Raw genomic sequence first — 20519 nt, 5'->3', positions numbered from 1 at the left:
GTCATGCGCATATTAAAAAACGTCGCCTGGCTGGGCAATCCCGCCGCGAAATCGGAAAGGAATTAACTAGCACACAAGCAGCAAATTGGAGACGTGAAAACGCAAACCGCTGCATGCTATACGGCGAACCACAACCCGCAAATCTTTATAGTCTTGAAGTATTAAGAAAAGCAAAACAGGAGATTCGCGATGAGATTTTGATTGGAGGGAAATGTACCGATTTAGTAGAATCATTTCATAATCTTAATGAGTCTGTCGAATTTGCAGATATTATAAAGGAATTGTGCTTAAATAAATTTCACCTCATATACTGGACCATAAATCAAGCGACAATTTACAAAGAAATGAGCCACCGTGAGAGAATAAGCATTTCTATAGATGCAACTGGATCACTTGTGCAACAGGTACACAAAGGGAACGACTATTCCGGCAGTATTTTCTTATATCAATGTGTAGTTTCCTCAAAAAGTGCAGTGGTTCCAATTGTACAAATGCTATCGGAAAAACATAACGCAAACATGATAGCATATTGGCTTCGCGAATGGCTACGAACAAGACTCCCCATACCTTTTGAAGTTATCACGGATTTTTCACTGGCTTTGATGAATGCTGTTTCTTTGGCATTTAATGGAATGGAGCTATCCAACTATATTGACCTGTGTTTGCAAATTTTAAAAGATGCAAAAGATGACAATGTGCATTTACCCCGAACATTTTTACGCATTGATATAGCCCATCTTATTAATTTGGTATGCCGTTGGAAGTGTTTCCATAGTACACAATTTAAAGTGAAAGATTTCTACGTCCGTTGTGTTGGTATCCTGTCGCAGTGTACTACTTTGGAAGATTTTAGGGAAATTTTGCTTTCCGTTCTAGTCGTTTCACAAAGTAAAAGAAGCGGTCGAGTAAAGGATATGGATTTTTTAACGCCTTGTGAAAATCGGGAGGTCTTTCTCATGAATAGAATTAAAAGCTATAAAATAGAACAATTCGTTAATAAAACAACTAAAACAATTGAAGGGGATACTTTTGTAGACGATGTTGATAAGTACGAAGAGGAAATTTTAGCGGAGGCTTTCGTAAAAGATGCTACTAAGAATAAATTGACAGAGATACAAAAAATTCAAGCAGAAGCACTTCAAGAATGTGGTGTCCAAGGAAGTCGCCTTAATGCATATTACTTACCAAATTTTGCTCAAGATTTGTTAAGAATATGTAAACACTTCGTAATGTGGACAGGAGTTTTATCTTCGAAGTATATGGCGACTGTAACTGCATCGTCATCGTATGTGGAAAGTTACTTCAACGATTTGAAGAATTCTGTTCTCAAGAACGAGAACTTACCTATTCGAGCTGACAAGTTCTTTGTTCACCACGTACGAAAAAAATAATAATTCCAAAAATAAATCGAAATAATTAAAAATAAACTCCGACACGAAAAAATAAGTGAACAAAAAAAAAAAGCACAAACAATAAAACAAAATTATAAACCAAAAAAAAAAACTCAAAAATCGAAAAATACATACATTTATACATGTATATAATAAAAACAAAATTAATCAAAAATTAAAAAAAAATTATTTTATTTTTCGGCGAATAAATCAAAACACCAAAAATATGAAGGAAAAATAAAGCTTATAAAAGCAAAAAATTGTAAAAATGATAATAAATGAAAAAAAGCAAAAAAATTGACACAATAAAAATCCACGATAGAATAATATTTTCGAAGTTATATTAAACGGAAAGATACCAATCTATATGTTGAATTATCCAAATAATATTCTTTGTATACCTAATAAGTCAAAGTACCATATGGAAAGCACTACGCGAATTAACTACAAGTTAATCATATTGTTTCAAATGACTACAACTGTAACTACTACAACTGTAACTCACTCACTCATGTATTAGTAGAATAAAAATAGGCTTTATGTATGGATTAAAAGTTCGGGCAACGAAACTTTGGGGTTTTGCTTTTTACTTAAAAATAAGTATTTTTTGAAATTTTTTACTTTCTCGGAGTGGTGCAACAGGTCAAAAAAACAAAATGGCGTCAAAAATGGTATTTTTTTCAGAAATTTTATCTTTTTTATTTTTTATTTTAAAGAGGAGATATCGGAGCATATCTAAATTTGGTAAGTTTGTAGTAATGGTTATAAACTACACCACATTTTTTTTGGGGGGGTTTTTGTTACCTCCCTCCCCAAGTTATACATATATATATATTATACATGTATATGATAAATGAGTTCATTTGACTGTAACTTGAAAAATATTTGACCGATTTTAATGAAATTTATACCAAAACTAGGTTATAACACGTACAACTTTCAGTTAAAATTTTAACTAAATTCGCCGAATAATTCGGCCAAAATTTTAAATTTTATGATTTTTTTAAAATGGCTGCCATTTTATGCCATTTGGTCCTAGAGTGTTAATTTTTTTTTTAAATTGTAGCATTTTTTATTATCTTTCGATTTTATAAGAAGTTGCATGTCCGTAAAATGATTTCTTGACCCATATTTTTGCAAAAAACAGAAAATTTATCACTTTTTAGAAATGATCTTTTCAGAACGGCTGCCATTTTAAGCCATTGGGTTCTAGAAAGTTAAATTTTTATTTAAATTGTAGGTTTTAGTATTAACTATCGATTTTATAATAAGTTGCATGCCCGTAAACTGGCTCCTTGATCCATGTTTTTGCAAAAAACGGGAAATTTATCATTTTTTGGCAAAAAATGTATTATTTTTTGTGCATAAAAAAATATTTAAAATAAATTGAAATATTTTTTTGTTTGTTTATTTTTCTTTTATTTTTGACCTATGTTGCTTATTTTGAACTTGAGGTCAAGTTCGTAAATGAGCAACATAGGTCAATTGGGTTTTGGGTCCGAAGGACCCATCTTCTAACCCTTTAGAGATAGAGCAAAAGTTTAAATGTAAAAAATGTTCCTTTCAAAAACTAAACACAAAAAGTGGTTTAAAAATAGTGAAAATGGAAAACTAAGTTATTCTATAAGTATTCTTTCCAAAAATTTCATTCATAGCCCAGTACAAACGAATGCGTTATGTGTTTACTCTTGTATCGGGGGTTAATTTTCCTCCCCTACGCCCCATTTGAAGTTGTATTGATTTAATATTCTGGAACAATCCTCTACTAATGTATATCTATCGATTGGCGTATACAGTATCCCAGTACAAACGTCACAGGAAGTAGCACAGCGAGGGTTAGGTTTCCCCCGCATATATCTAACCTCCCTGTGGCTACGTTCGTGGTTTAAAAATAGTGGAAATTGAAAACTAAGTTATTCTATAAGTTGGCTTTCTAAAAATTCCATTCATATACCAGTACAAACGAATGCGCTATGTGCTTACTCTTGTATCGGGGGTTGATTTTCCTCCCCTACGCCCCATTTGAAGTTGAATTGATTTAATATTCTGGAACAATCCTCTACTAATGTATATCTATCGATTGGCGTATACAGTAACCCAGTACAAACGTCACAGGAAGCAGCACAGCGAGGGTTAGGTTTCCCCCGAATATATATCACCTCCCTGTGGCTACGTTCTTGGTTTAAAAGTAGTGAAAATTGAAAACTAAGTTATTCTATAAGTGGTCTTTCCAAAAATTCTATTCATAAACCAGTACAAACGAATGCGCTATGTGCTTACTCTTGTATCGGGGGTAAATTTTCCTCCCCCACGCCCCATTTGAAGTTGTATTGATTTAATATTCTGGAACAATCCTCTACTAATGTATATCTATAGACTGGCGTATACAGTATCCCAGTACAAACGTCACAGGAAGCAGCACAGCGAGGGTTAGGTTTCCCCCGCATATATCTAACCTCCCTGTGGCTACGTTCCTGGTTTAAAAAGGGTGAAAATGGAAAAATAAGTTATTCTATATGTATTCTTTCCAAAAATTCTATTCATAGACCAGTACAAACGAATGCGCTATGTGTTTACTCTTGTATCGGGGGTTGATTTTCCTCCCCTACGCCCCATTTGAAGTTGAATTGATTTAATATTCTGGAACAATCCTCTACTAATGTATATCTATCGATTGGCGTATACAGTAACCCAGTACAAACGTCATAGAAAGCAGCACAGCGAGGGTTAGGTCTCCCCCGAATATATATCACCTCCCTGTGGCTACGTTCGAAGTTTAAAAATGGTGAAAATGGAAAACTAAGTTATTCTATATGTATTCTTTCTAAAAATTTCATTCATAGCCCAGTACAAACGAATGCGTTATGTGTTTACTCTTGTATCGGGGGTGAATTTTTGCTCCCTCACGCCCCATTTGAAGTTGTATTGATTAAATATTCTGGAAAAATCCTTTTTTAACGTATATCTATCAATTGGCACATACAGTAGCTCAGTACTAACGTCTCAAGAAGTAGCATTTACATAATTTTCCATCATCATGTAATTGCACCCTTATAAATATCCTCCCCATGGCTGCCGTTTTCAGTATACATTTCTCAAAATGAACAATAATATCAATTTTATAGTCTTTTGTAAGAAATCTATGTTTATAGCGTTATTCTACTGAATTGGTAACTTGTTAACTTGTATTAGTGGGTTGGTATATTTTTGGCTCCCCACCCCGTATTTTTGATTTTTTTCCCTTTATATTCTGGAACAATCCTTTATTTTGATTGTTCTTCCGAAAGGTAGCATTAAAATTTCAGTACAAAAAATGCGGGGGCTAGCGTGAAGTTGGCCCCCGCGCATATATAATTGAATATCTCGAGAATGGGGTGGTACAAAAGAGTGAAATTCTGGAACAATCCATCTTAATGCGAGTACAATCGAACCATATGGTTTATATTCTGGAACAAAAAATGCGGGGGCCAACTTCACGACGGTTTTTAAACCTTCGGCTTCGGCTTCGGCCAAAGGTTGTGGCGATAGCTAATTCGGACAATAATTAATTTACACTCATTACTAGCGAATGCATTCTTGTCAGTTACTTTTTTCAGGTGTTTTTTCCGGAAGCTTACGATAGTCCACCATACAATTATGACAAAAAACTATTTTAACAGACTGATTATTTAAGAAGCTTAAGTTTTTCGTAAAAATCTGTTTTTAGTTTTAAATAAATTACTTATATAAAATCGGATTATGACAGGGACCTATGTTCCTAAGAAGGTCCACACGAGAGGTTTTTCAAATTGATTTTTTTTAAGACGGATAAAATTATCCTTATTTATTTTATATTATTTTTATTTGCCATTATTTTAAATGATGTTGTTTGTTTTCATAAATTATTTCTTACATTTTGTTGAAGTATTGCAAAAAATGTACCTTACTAGGCGCACGTATCCTATATAACATTTGGGTACAAAACACCGAAATGGCGACACATCTAAAGATAACATTCTCAATGGAACACCCAATTATAACACTAAAGATGAAAACATAGCTTATTCGATTATAATAGGTAAAAGATACACCACCTACATAAATCAAATTGATCGTTATAGTTAATTTGTGTATAGGGAATTGATTAAATTGTTTTGTTATAAACTTTCGGTAAAATTAACATTATTTTAAATGATGATATCGACCTCAACTCAACTCAAATTATAATAAAATAAAATATACATTTGTATTCAATTAAAGCAATTGATTAATTAAAACAATTTTATATAAAATTAATTGTATTTAATTTTACATATATATGGCATGTAGGAGAAACTGTAGTACCAGTTAAATTTCGTTTTTCCATATTTCGACTAACATGTAGTCATCATCAGTGTATATGTTACAGGGAAAGTTGATTCTTCAGTAAGAATTGACTCTCGACTTTTTACTGGTATTCTCAGTATAAGTTAATTAAAACCGAAGTGTTGAAATTTGATCAGCATGTACTCTAATCAGAGTTAACTATAGCTAGGTAAAGTATACTCACCCTTGAGATAGTAAAAGTAGATTTTTGGCAAGGAAATAGCTTACCAACTAATAAAAACAAATAAGAAAGGCAAAACCTTTACTAATAAGTGCACATGGAAAAGTTTACAAAAAACTAATAAAAAAAGGGTGAACACTATCGTGTATTTAGCGTGAGTCTCGCGTTAACAGAATTTCGAGTAGCGTTAACAGAATATTATATAAGTTTTTTGAACTTTTCGCAGATTTCCTGAGGATTAGTAAATGAACGTAATCAGAGAGTTAACCAAAAACTGGGCCACACTCTTGTACCCAGGTTCATTCCCAACGATACACCTGAAAGTGTTATGTTCAACATTCAATCTTTACTATTCACTCTAAGAAACAGCTTCATAGAATGTATGAAACATTGAAAAACTTACAAAATGCACTTTCTCTTCTCCGAGCGTCCAATAACAGCTTAAACTAGTATTTTTATTGTTTCAGGGTAAATGTGATTTCTTTTTCTTCAGTTGTAATACGCTAACCCATACATATAATTGTAAAATTTAATGAGTACCTACCTATTATTATAGGTCAGTGGTACAGGACGTTGTTTGATAGAAGATGTCAAAATTTTACGCTGTGTTTAAAACTAGGGATTTAAAAAAAATCACATAACAAAACTACTTAACTCTGAAATCAATAAAAGCAAATTTATGTACTTTGAAGTACAATAAAAATATTCTATGATATTTTTTTTGCAAATGCAAATGGATAATAATTATCTCGGTTTTTTACTTCTATCTAGTAAAAAATTTATCAAACCGTCTTTAAAGTAAATCTTTGGAGAAATTATAGACTGATTCAAGGTAAATTGTATCCAGGCTACCAGTCATTACCCAATTACTCTAAGTATTATTACTCTTCAAGTTTTCATTTCCATTAAAATATAATTTAATGAAAATGTCTGTTTGTTGATGTTTTATTTATGTATACAAGGTGAACCGTAAGATTTTTACCGGAAAGATATAAGCCCAGCTGAAAAAATGAAAAATGTTCCAAGTTACTTGAGTACCAACTCTTGATAAATTATGCTGTCGTTATGAAATTGAAAAACTCGTACAACTCGACAAGAGCAGGAATGTTCCATTGTCTTCAATTCACATTTGCCGCAACTTTAAACAAAAATTCTTGTATTTGGAAATGTTTATGTCTCAGTTATGGTTTGGTGCTGATAAATAAGTTTTTATTTTTCATAATCATTTGAAAATCTATATCTGGGGTCTAAATATTTCCACAACACTACAGCACAGGAAATTTTTCTTATTTTATTATTATTATTTTCCTTGCTTCGCCTCCATGTGTTGTTTTGTGTTATTTTTGTCGCAACAAAATATTCTAACTTCCTAGTATGAAACACAATTTCAATAAATGTTTCGCTGTGTTACATTTCTTAGCCTTTTTGGTAATAAACTATAACCATCCCACTATCAGGCTATTAGTTTCTAAGACTCGTTTTGTTAAAAGATATAAATTCAACTCGAATAAAATAACAAACATATAAAGTACAGATTATATTCTGTATGCATAGCAATATAAATATGAATAGTTATTCCATCCAATTTTGTTAATAAGAACATGATAATATATAAATTTCATGATGTCAGGATTTACTGTTTAAAAGTTTTTATAAAACAAAAAATATAGAAAAGTGTTTTGTGCTTTATAGAGCAAATAATATGGATTATCCTTACCTAACTCACTTTTACAAAAAGTATAGATAAGAGGGATGGATACCTACTTGACAAATTATTGTCAAAATTTTTTATGTTAAAATACTTATTTTGTCATTTTCGTCTAAAGTGTATATAGTAAATTTGTTTTTCTACAAAATATGCAATTTAATAAAACACACACATTTTAATCTTCATTTTTAAACATTCTTACTTTTAAATTTTTTTGAAGAAATTTTAAAACACATTGGTGTTATAGGTGTAAATACAAATGCATTAAAAACCTTCTTTTAGTATTGGTTTTTATTTTATTTAATATCAATTTTTTTTTGAAAGTGGATTACTAAAGTAAAAAGTCGTAAGTCATAAGAGAAATATTTGATTTTTCTTAAGAGTCAAGTCAAATGAAAATGAGAATATAATAAATAGTTGTGATGGGCTGGTGTAGTGGTATACGCATGAAGGAGGTGCACTCAGCCTCTGAAATTGAGGAGCTGATAAATGAAATTATCAGCGGAAAGGTGGTAAAGCACATATATGGCATCACAATGGGCTCTATAGCCTAAGTGTGTCCTTCGTGGACAGCCAATACAACCTAACCTACTTAAAAATAATTATCAATCTTAATCACACCTTAATATGAAAACGGGTAACTTCCTCTGACCCAAAAAGTTTCAAAATTAATGAGGAAAACTATCACTCCACCTGTTTTTGTGTTAAAATTTTGCATGCCATATTTCGTTATAATTGGAAAACTATTTTTTTAATAGGTTGGCAAAAATTTAAAATTTGTCATCAAATTTAATAAATTATAGCCATCTAAATTTAGTTCTTTAATATAGTTAATATAAATTCAAGATAAGCGGAATTGAGGACCAATACGAAATAACATGAGATATTGATATATACTACCCAAGGAATTTTTCGTTTTAACATTCCTAATACTGTCATTTTTTACATTGAATTACTTTTTATCTTATTATCAACCCTCAAAAACCCATTCCTTCCGAGCCCTTCATGTAGGTATAACCTTTGAAGATCTGCAGCTCTGAAGGGAAGAATTTTTGAGAGTTAAGTCCATAAGAACTTTTGATCAGCATAATCAAAACTATCTTAATGGAAGTTTTCAAAAATTTTTAACCGAAACTAAAAATCAATGTATTGTGTCCGGGGTCGTTTATAAATCATTTACTAAGATTTCAACATTTCCGACCTAGCAAATGAAAGTGGCAATTACTGACATTATACATTCCTTTTCAATTTTTACTAAATTATACAACAGGCTTAGTAGATATATTTGAATTCAAACATTTATCATTTTGAATTGAGGTATTCTTCAAGTATAAAACTAAAAGTATTTCATTTTTTATAGAATAATAAATTATTCATATTAGAAAAAGACCCAAAATAAATAAAAAATATATATACAATAAATATCATTCTTTTTGAGGTTTCATAAACCTCATCAAACTTATATTAGGTACTTTAATATTTCAAAAGGTATACGAAGGTTTATTAAAATAAACTCTATATTATAATGATATATAAATTTCTCACAATTAACTATTTATCAAACTAAATAACACTTTTTCTTATCTTTTAGTCCGGAAATATAGTAATTATTTTATCCTAGATTAAACGGTGAGAGTAAGGTAAAATAATGAAACTATCGTAATCAAGGTTTTGGTAGTTAATATTCGAAATAAAAAAAAGACATTACGTAATCACGCGGAAATTAAATAATATACTTAAGCACTATTATGTTATATGTTGATTAAAAATTATTCCAGAACATGTCACCATATGACCTCTTTTTAATCCTTCCTATAGTAGAAATAAGTAGAAACCTGAAATTACTGTTCATGCAAACTTTTTAATTATTATAGACCTTTAGATTGGCATTAAATCTATTATAAGATTAGACAGTACTCTTTATATAATTAGATTGCATGTATTAGCTCAGTGAGTTAAGGCGTAACCAATTCCGTCCGCGGTATGCTTAGGGTAGCGGATTCGATTCCCGCCGTCGCAACTAAATTAATTTAATTAATATTTTTGATGGGCTGGTTTAATGCATAGTATATGCATGAAGGAGTTGCATTCAGCCTCTGAAATTGGGGAGCTGATAAATGAAATTATCAGCGGAAAGATGGCAAACACACTTATGGTATCACAATGGGCTCTATAGCTTAAGCGTGTTCTTCGTGGACAGTCAATATAACCTAACCTAACCATGGAGAATAATACCGAAAAAAACCTTGTGAACAATCTGATAAGCCTTTTTTTACCTGTAGTTATTTTTGCCTAGTATTATTTAAAAATTACAATTTATGGTAAATCTTAAGTTAAGCAATGTTTCATCGGAAGACATGTTTCCTGTACGGTATGTAAATTGTTAATTTTCCCACATACATATTAAGAACACCCTGTACACAAAAAAGTCAATACATATTAAATGATGAATATATGAACAAACTAACTAACAACTAATGAATCGAGTATGTAACAACTTCTTCATTAAAGTTAGTTCATCACTTTATTTGTGGTTTTACAATTTCCTAAATTGATATTGAATCACTTGATTATTTATAGATTGTATATTAATTATTTATAGTTTTGTATTATTTAAAGTATGTAAAAAGGTTTTTTTTAATCAATTATATTTAATTAATTTTTTTAAATCGAATTTTAGCTCACATTAAACATTTTCAATGTTTCTAATATTAAATTTTGTAAGTACATCATTATTTTTTTATCTATCACTTTTTTAACTTAAAATTTTAAAAGTAGGTTTTTAGGTTTCCGTTGAGGTTATGTATGTTGTTAAGAAATATTACAAACTATTTTATATATAAAATAATAGATAACAAACATTATAATGTTAGTTTAACAAAATAAAAACAGGAACATACCATTTTCCGAGATCCCTATAGATCTTAGTTTTTTTTCAAAGTTGACATGTCTTTTTTTCTTTAATTTATAACATAATGCACTGTAAGAATTGTCATAGTTATGTAATGATATGTAGTCAATGTTGCCAGACCATTTTGAACAAAAAATGGTAGATGGTACCTTTTTGAAAGACAGGTAGAAGTCTCAAGACTTTGACTTTACGTACGTAGTTTCAAGCATGAACTAGTAGTATAAAAAAAAAGATTCATTTTCCAAAGTTTTTTAGTTATTAACCATGTAGAAATAAATTTAGAAAAATTAGAAATTTAACTTGAAATACTATGTATAAAAAAAAATTTGGAATACTATAAAATTTAATTATATAATAAATTTGAAATAAATAATAAATGTATTGTTACAGAACGATGACAGCCATATGTTTTGTATGCAATTTACCGATCCTCTCTCATCAAGTGGGTCTGGTATGGCAAGGTGGAAATGGTTGGGATGACCTGATGCGTGAACAAGTTGAAGAGAGCACAATTCGACAACGTTTGGGTGGACGACGTGATTCTGCTGCACAAATTAATAGCATATCACCACCGATTGAAATACAGGGCATGTCTCCCCCTAATACACCACAAGGTTCATTTCCCACTTTCTTCTTCACAATCTTCGACTATATACCACGACTTTTTAACCAACAAAACACCCATATCCAAAAAAAAAAAAAAATAAATTACTATACTTACTTTCTATGCACAAAACCCATCACCAAAATCGCTTTAAACTCTATCAGAATACGCTACCACACATTATAGTTCCACTTTATTCATCCAAGATCATTACACGCATTATATGTATACCAACCTATACCTACATATTAATAAGATAATAATATTTTCACTCAACTGATATTCTAACTTAAAGTGTAAATACAAAAGTATTCCGTCAAAGCCAATTAAACAACACAATTAACGCTCAACCAATGAGAAATCCGAACAAAAAAGAATGATATATAGCCAAAATAACGTTTGTAGAGTAATTCTGAATGATCGGGATTATCTAATACGTCGCTTTTTAAAAGCAGACTCAACTGTTTAAACTTCTAAGTGAAGAAACTAAGTGATGAATTAAACTAAAATCTATGGCAAAATTTACTATGGCATATTCGTAATTTGCGGAGAAAATACGAAATTTAGATTTAAGTAATTTTTGAAAAGGTCATGATTTTGCTTGGGTTTAGTCTATAGTATTATGAACATATAGTAGTAATATACAACAATATGATTAGTACATCCATTTGTTCTCATAGAGATATGAATGCGTAGAGCAAGCAAAGGGGCAAAACTTGCGATATGCGTAGCAAGAGAGAAGATTGCCAGTGAGTTCCCCAGATTATAACAAGGACACAGGAGACGTCTTACAGGGAAGGAGACAGTCTTCTCTCTCCTTACACATACCGCATCCACTTACTGGCTAGCAGAACCTGGACGTTCTCTATCTGTATTACGTCTATGTTTGTTCTTATCTAAATCCAATTTTTCCTACAATTATTTTTTTTTTTTAAATTTTGTACGCTCAACAATTAGCAATCAATCTGTTAGTACGTAAGCGGCCGTATTTCTAAATCTAGACAACAAAAATTAGCTTTAATTTAATATAAAATTTATCGTACCTACGCATGTTTTCTCTTTGAAATAAACAAATAAAAAAGTCAATAACAAAATATTATAATTAAAAATTTTAAGAAACCCCGGACACAAAATTAAGTCTGATCGTTTCGTTTGTGGTTTCGTAGCTCTAAAACGGATGAGCCGATTTTTTTTTCTGTTTGAAAGGTAATTTGATCGAGAGAGAAAATCAGCCCAGACGTTTCCCCTCTTTTCTACTTTCACTCGATAAGAATACCATAGGCAGACACGCAGATATACAGACACGTTACACTTATAAAACCCTCCTTTCTAGCCGGGGGTTAAAAAGTAGTTATTGAAATTTTAACGAAATATTTTAAAAACCGATGGCTGTACTCAACAAGTAATCATAAAAAGAGATCTTGATTTGCTAATGTTTTTAGATATTTCAACGTTCAATAATCATGAAAAATGAAACAGTAGAAGATTTCAATTCACTTGGAAACCATGCCGACTAATTACAAAATTCTGGCACGAATTCCTGTAAAGCATGTATTAATAATATACAACAATATTACAACAATATAATACAATATTATTAATGAACAATAATGTTTATCAACAATATAATGATTTTAATTGTTCTATACGTATACGATAATACAATCTCTTCCCTAAAATAGTAGAATAAACATGCAAGTACTTCGAAGGAAATGGCTATCGTTAAAACAATTGATACTTAAATAGATTTTGAAATAGAAAATATTATTATCTATAATATATACAAAACCTTAAACAACAACAGAATGTGTATAATTTATAATCATGTTATTAATAATTTATTTTGTTACAAAAATTATAGGTCCAGCCCGTCGACGTCGAAGTTCATTAGCTCAACTAACAGATATATTACGTGAGTGGGGTGGTGGTGGCTCAAATACTAAACGTAATAAAGCACCATTATGTCGTCGTGAAACATTGGCTGATTTAGCTAGGTAAAAAAACTAAGAATTTATTAATAACGTAGTGTCGTTGCACTGGTAACTCCCTGGCATAAAAATCATGCACGGTGCGATATTTGACGAATACATTTTTTGGTTAATTCTTTCTTAAATTACCATTATGGTTTCTGAAACATTCTGTAAATACAGATCGTTCACAGAAATGATATTTACGACAAAATATATTTTTCATTAGTCTCTTCTTGTAAAAAAAGATTGCAAAAGAGAAATCAAACGAGGAAGAGTTATAAGTATATAAAAAAAAAATCAAAAATTTTATCAATTTTACAATTTCTGTTTGTCTAAAAAAACATCAATCTGACTACAGAGTATTCAGAAATTAGCAAAAAACGAATAGGGTCAGAAGGCAACATTATTTCGTTTAAAACATTAACCTGGAATATAAATTGTCAAGCCCAAAATGTAAATTGTTCAGTCGTAAAAATATTAATGTGGTTGTACAGAATGAATGGAAAAGAAAAATTTTTGTTAATGAAACTTTGTATTCAGGTCTTGAAGATTTTTCTATAAAATAATGAAGATTACTTCTCTTTTGCTTGTAAAAAAAAAAAAAAAAAAAAAAGTTTTTTATTTTCTGAATATTTGCGTTTGGTAATGTTTAACGTCGTGTAACCCTCCATCTGTGGCCACACTGTATCGTTTGATGATAATGCAATCAATGTATACAGAATAGATAAAACGAGATAACACATATCATATTCGTGAACCCACTATTAATAAATATTCATAACAATAATATCAATAACAATATGTTACCAACAATATTAATTATAGAACAAGAACAATTAGAACAATTCAATTTATATAATTATAGAAGTCTACCATGGGGACGTCAAACAACACAAGATGGTACATCATCAACAATACCTGGTGGTGGTCACGGGCATCATGGTACATCGAAACGACGTGAATCAATTGCTGATAGTGGTATTAAATCATTTTCAAGTACAAAATCAAGACGTGATTCACATTTAACATCGTTATCAGACTTTCGGAATGATTTCATGAAAAGTTGGTCACGTAAAGATTCAACAACGGTTATTGAACCATCGGTTAATGGATACCAACGACGTGGTTCTGGTGAGAGTGCACGTAGCGGTGGTGGCCGTCGTGATTCAACAACAAAAAGTATTAGTCGACGTGGATCTGGTGAAAGTGCACGCAGTGGTCGCCGTGATTCTACGACAATTATTACACCATCACCACCGAAAAAGGTATATCTCTTTATGTAATATAGATATTTTATTCACAAAGTAAAGACTTTTATAAAAAGTGTCGCAATTTTGGACTCGCCTTCCCCTCTTCGTATAGCTTCGTCACATTTTCTTAAATCCCCCTACCGAATATAACGTCATAAAAGCTAGACTCCCCGTCATAAAATAACTTATTTCAATTAATTATAACTATACAAATATTTATAATTTAAGAAATTACAATATCGAAACTATCGGCCACACTCAGAAATACCCCTAAAAATAACAACTTGAATTAAATCCATTGAAAATTCTTAATGGTGTACTAACTGCCACCTTTCGACTGAATATGGGTAGACCTAATAAAAGATTCGGCCGGGTATCGTTAATTTCCTGCTAAAAATTGAAGAGTCCCGTCAATTTGACATGTATCCCATAATCAGAACCTAATCAAACTCTCATCAAACTACACTTGAAGTAAATCCTTTCCAATAAAAAATCATCGAAATCGGTTCAGTCAGTCGAAAATGCAGTCGAACTGAGAACCTTCTCTTTTTTTGAAGTGGGTTAATAAATTTAATAAAACATGTAACTGTTCAATTGTGATAATTAATTTTTAATCACTTTGTATAAATTTTGCAAATCAAAGGCCTGTGAAATATTATTTGTTATTTCCTGATTGGTTCTATAATCTCATTCAAGAGAATTTCTGTTACTAAACCGAAATTTGACCACATTCAATATTATTGGAAAAGGAATCTAGAATTTCAATTTCATCAAACTTTTAGGTTGGCAGTGTACATCATCATCATCACCATCATCATCACAAAAAGCGGCGTGATTCACGTGCTGTATCTGACCAAACATCAACGTATTATAGACAAGACCAAAGACCATCTACATCGTCGACAGCTAGTGATTCAGCTCCAATTACAGCTGCATTGTTATCATCGCAACAGCAAAGCAACAACAACAATTGCATAACAATACCAACAACAATCATACAAATACAAGCACCTAGCGGTACACGTATTGATAGCAGCACACAAGCATTACCACCACCAACAATTATAACATCAGCAGCTATAACACCACCAGCGACATCACCCACAATACCAATACCACCAACAACACCCACAACGGTTGTTGTTGTTAATAATAGTAGTGGGGGTAATAGTAGTCCTATCGGTGGTGGTGTTACACCACCACCAACAACAACAGCAACAGCCACGACAGCAACGACACCCACACATCATCCACCTGGATCGTTGCTTGGAACACGGCGTGATTCAACAACACAATGTGGTATACGATTAAATAGACGTGATTCACGTACAGGACATGCAAGTCCTGATCGATCTGGACGCTTGTTACGTTTACAACGGCAAGCAACAGCAATTGATGAAACATGTTTACCACCTGGTACATGGAGTCGTCGTGGTTCACAACCATTACTAAGCCCTGATGTTGATACAGATGGTTCTTCACGTAAAGCACGTCGTGATTCATTAAGTCCTGATTCAGCATCACATAGTCGACGTGAATCACGTACACATTTAAGTCCAGGTGAAGTAATTCAGTCATTTATTTTTTAATGAATAAATAAATATTACCCTGTTATCTAGTCAGTAAACAATTTTAACGAAATTGTCAAAAATTCAAAGGACCCTACACATTCTTATAAGAAATAGCTTTCGATTAAACTTCTGTACTCTAGAACTCTAGAAGATTATTACAGACACATTGATAGTCGAATTTTGAGAAACGCAGTGTTCTAGTTAAACCACGAATTAGTGTTAAACTTCGAGCATGCGTAGTGTCAACGTTCAATCATACAGGCCTTAAAGGAAAGATTATACCTGGCATAATGATTGTCTAAGGAGAATACTTACTCGGAAATTTACATTCATTGCCGAAGACATATTTAACGAGCCTTCATAATGAAATAGTTATTAAAAAATATCTGTCTTTTCTCCTAAAGCAAATAATATAAGGCCAGATATACTACCCTACATGTATTGTTTAAACGTTCAATCTCCATATGTGACGTGCCCATGGAGACTTTTGATCTACTCATTAAAAACTGTCCGAATCGATTGTTTCAAAAATTTAAAATTAATTTTTCTAACCCCCGTGCAGAAAGTGTCAACTTTCTTCCCGCTGTACAAAACTAAGTTGCCGCTTTCTGCCTTCGCCGCGGAGAAAAATAGTATACGCACTACAAGAGCAAATAAAGAATGTCTCAGATCTCAAATCTGTCGTGCGAGGCGAAACCAAGAATGGACATGAGATCTGAGATATTCTATACTTTTGCTCCCCAGATGTGTAATATACTATTATTCATTTTAAACACTCACAAAAAAAAAACTTTGGGTAAAACGATCATAAGGTTGTATTTTGTGAATTATCGATTTATTAACTTTTTCAACATTTCAAAATCACTGACCAAATATTTACATGTTAATTAAGCGTGATATTATTCTGCAGAATTTAAATTATTATATAACTGGCATTCATTTATGAGACCGTTAAGATTCGATTAGAAGAGTACAAAAAATAGTTTATTGAATATTAAAAATTACAGACAGCATAAAAAACCCTGAATATATTTTCTTTCATTTTCCTTATCTGGCCAATAATAAAAAAAATTGTCATTTAAAAGAAATCTCGAATTTTAATCGTTGTTGTCCAAAATATTAGCAAGAGAAGTATTCATTATTTACTATCATTTTTAGCCTTAATTTTAGACAAAACAATACAATGGAAAAATTTCCTTAAACAAACTGGTAAAGCACAAAAGAATAAACGTCGTTGAAATTGCTTTTTTTTGTGTATATATCTGAAATTAACATAAAAAACAATTTTGATTCAAAGGAAAGGGATTTTCTACATATAACATTTTAATTTTAAAAATGTTTTCTCTTAATTTATCTTGAAAGATCAAAATAAAAATATTTCACTCTCCTAATTTATTTTCTTTCAAATGATGCAATTTTATGAGTAAAACATTTAAGGTTATTCACGTGGATATATTAAAATAGAACACCCTCTGTCTTGCAATTCCCTTGTCTATTTGTTTATTCATAGACTTTTTTTGTAATTTAAAATGTATATAGCTATGAATACTAATTAAATTAAATTAATTAAACTAGATCGTTCAACTGAACGTGATGTTAGTCCAGTGCGTAGACAACATCGTCGTGGACGTTTACGCCGTCAATCAACATCAATAGCAGCAGGAGGACCAGGTGGTCCAGGTAGTCGTAGACAATCAATGAGTCATTCACATTCACCTCGATCTCCAGATTCAAGTAGTTGTTCATCTAGAGATCCATCACCATCGAATCGTGGTGGTGGTGCATCATCACGTAGTGATAATGAACATCATCGTCCAGCAATACGTAGACAATCAACCACTGAAGAAATATTAATAGCAAGAGGATTTCGTCGACAAAGCACAACAGAAGAAATGATACGATGTCGTAATTTTCGACGGCAATCATCACAAAGTGACGATACATCACGTTATCGTGGTCGCCGTGATTCATGTGCACAGATTACTGATGGTACAATTGCATCGATGACTGTCGAAACAACAAGTACATTTTTTGATTCCAGTACACAAACTGGTAAGTACATTATTCGATTTATAGATAAATATATTCGATCGAAAAGTTTATACCAAATATAGGCCAAGACAAGCTTTTTTTCGCTAAAATTGTACTTGTTAACAGTTTCTTCTAATCTTTCAATAAATCTAACTAAGACACGCAAGTAAGGCACTACAAAATTGACCAAATAAAGATCATATTCAGATTACATATAACAAAAGGAGGAAAAGAAGGTAAAAGAAGTTATTATGGTCGCGGTCTCATAACATATTCATGAAGCAAAATATACACATGTGTTAGAAATTATGATATACCGAAAATATTAAAAACTGTTTCAAACAAAAATTTTTGAAAAATGCAAAAAATGACGCTTGAAACTGGCTTTGGCCTAAGTAAAGAGTACATGCACTTATTAGTAATCGTATCGCTGTGTAAATACTATACAAATGCTGCTGTACACTATATTAGGAAAATTTGCGGGACAAAAAAATATTAGCGGACACGAAAGTTTGGTATTCTACTATCATGCAAATACATTAATAGTTTTTTTAATGCAATACTTTCGAAACGATATATCTTAGTTTTCTGAAGTAAACGCCACATGCTAATATTTACCAAGCGTTTTCTATTTAAGGCCAGATAAAATTAAATTTGTGTGTTTAACAACGATAAAAAAAATTTCTTAAGAAAAAGTATGACACCAGACGATAGTTAGACGGTATTCAAAATGCCGTTACTAAACATTAGCGAACATTATTGTTCAGTCAACTTTATCATTAGTAAAAAACTGACCTTGATTTTTTCGGAAAAGTTTATCCTCTGCACCTTTTCTCTCTAATCATAAGCTGTCCTTTTGTTTTGGCCTAATTCTTTGACCTTGAAAATAAAAAACTATGTAATCGCCTACAACCCAATATACAAATTATATAACTATGATAATTTTACATAAATAATATAATCATAAATTTAATTAATTATAAAAATAATTTTTTTTTAAAGAAATATAAAATATTCCAGAAATAACTGTGTAAAAAATACTGTGACTCCATGTGTAAAATTAATGATAAAAAATAAAAACAAAATAGAATATTTAACAAAATTCAACTATAAATAATAAATTAAACTGACGTATTTTTAAAAAAAAAAATTTAAAAATAAAATATTAAAAAGTATGGTTATGTTTATTATACAATACTTTTCGTAGTACTACGATATCCCACACAAAACGTATACAACTAACGCCACCATTGAACATTTATATAACAACATGTTGTTTGTAAACAAAGATGGAGTCATCATTATCATCATGCACACATAGTCCGTCGTACAGTACAAATGTACTGTACTATTATTACAATATATATGATTAGACATGAATGCATTGATCGGGGGTGGGGCTAAAGTGGATCATTCTGGCGCCTTGGAGTTATCAACGGTAGTGGTGTTCCTAATAGTAGTGGTTGTTATAAACGACGACGGTGGATTCTACACTTTTATTGTACATTATACTGCGAGCGTCCTTATACATTGGCGTCGGCATACTATTTTTATGTACAATTAAGAATGTACCTTATAGTCAGTCTCATTTTAATAAACTTTGATTTTCGAGGACTATGAAATCACTTTTGAAAAGAAATAATAAGTAACCCAAAACCTTTATTTAAGCGATTCTTCATTAGGTCGGAATAACTTTGATGAAATTCATTCAAACAAAAGTTACACAAAAAATAAATAGATTCTATATCAATAGACTGAATAGTAATTGTGAACAATAGCAAGAACATGATAATGATTTGGCTATCTTAACCTTGGATGATTAGTCTTCTTTTTAGTCTCACTCTTACATATTATTGATGATATTGGCAACTGGTGCAAAGCCAAGTCTAATGTAAAAGCCGCCAAAGGAAGGACAAGGCTAACCAAAACCAAATGCGTCCAATCATAGCCTGAAGCTTACTTGTATTCATCATCATTACTAAAAAGTAAATGAACTCTTCCACTCTTTACAATTTATATTTACTAAAATTTTGAAAGCATACCCTAGCAGTTTCTAAATTTCTCAATTTTTTCAACAGTATTAATAGCTTTTATAATTCAATTTCATTGGGCAATACACTAGTTTCTTAACAAGCTTAATAGGATTTCCATTCTCCATCTAAAAAGCTAACTAATACGACTCACTAGGATTGCTTTTCATTTAAAGCCCTTTCTTGCCATGAAGCCTTCGAATCGCACTAGCCTAGCTTAAAGCGTTACCCTAGGTTATTATCGTAAACCTCCCTTTTCTTCTGTCGCTTTACCTTTTCTTTCATAGTATCCCACACTAACACAACCCAACATTCTAGTCCGCGAAACAGTACCATTTTAAAAGATCAATACATACTTGCAACTTTGTGAATGGCTTACTTTTGGCGAGTCCACCAAAGTTTTTCTCTACGACTTTTCGAAAGCGCTGCGTTTTCAAATGAACATAATAACGTCATATTTGATATATCGATGTAATAAATAATAAAATATTGTGTTCGACAAAAATATTGCACTGATGAACTTATCTA

At 31.4% G+C, this 20519-nt stretch overlaps 1 protein-coding gene across 1 annotated transcript in view; it reads left to right on the top strand.

The window, feature by feature from the left end:
* Positions 1 to 20519, top strand: part of LOC123292974 — a 77377-nt gene that overhangs the window by 44007 nt on the left and 12851 nt on the right. The window contains exons 2-6 of the mRNA XM_044873691.1: positions 10926 to 11149; positions 13007 to 13133; positions 13975 to 14374; positions 15142 to 15919; positions 17506 to 17982. Coding sequence (XP_044729626.1) covers positions 10926 to 11149; positions 13007 to 13133; positions 13975 to 14374; positions 15142 to 15919; positions 17506 to 17982 — 2006 coding nt within the window. The remainder of the gene's footprint in view (positions 1 to 10925; positions 11150 to 13006; positions 13134 to 13974; positions 14375 to 15141; positions 15920 to 17505; positions 17983 to 20519) is intronic.

This window comes from Chrysoperla carnea, chromosome 1 (assembly GCF_905475395.1).
Source record: "Chrysoperla carnea chromosome 1, inChrCarn1.1, whole genome shotgun sequence".
NCBI classification, from domain to species: Eukaryota; Metazoa; Arthropoda; class Insecta; order Neuroptera; family Chrysopidae; genus Chrysoperla; species Chrysoperla carnea.
Note: the sequence above shows the minus strand (reverse complement) of the source record. Positions and strands in the feature narration are given on the sequence as shown.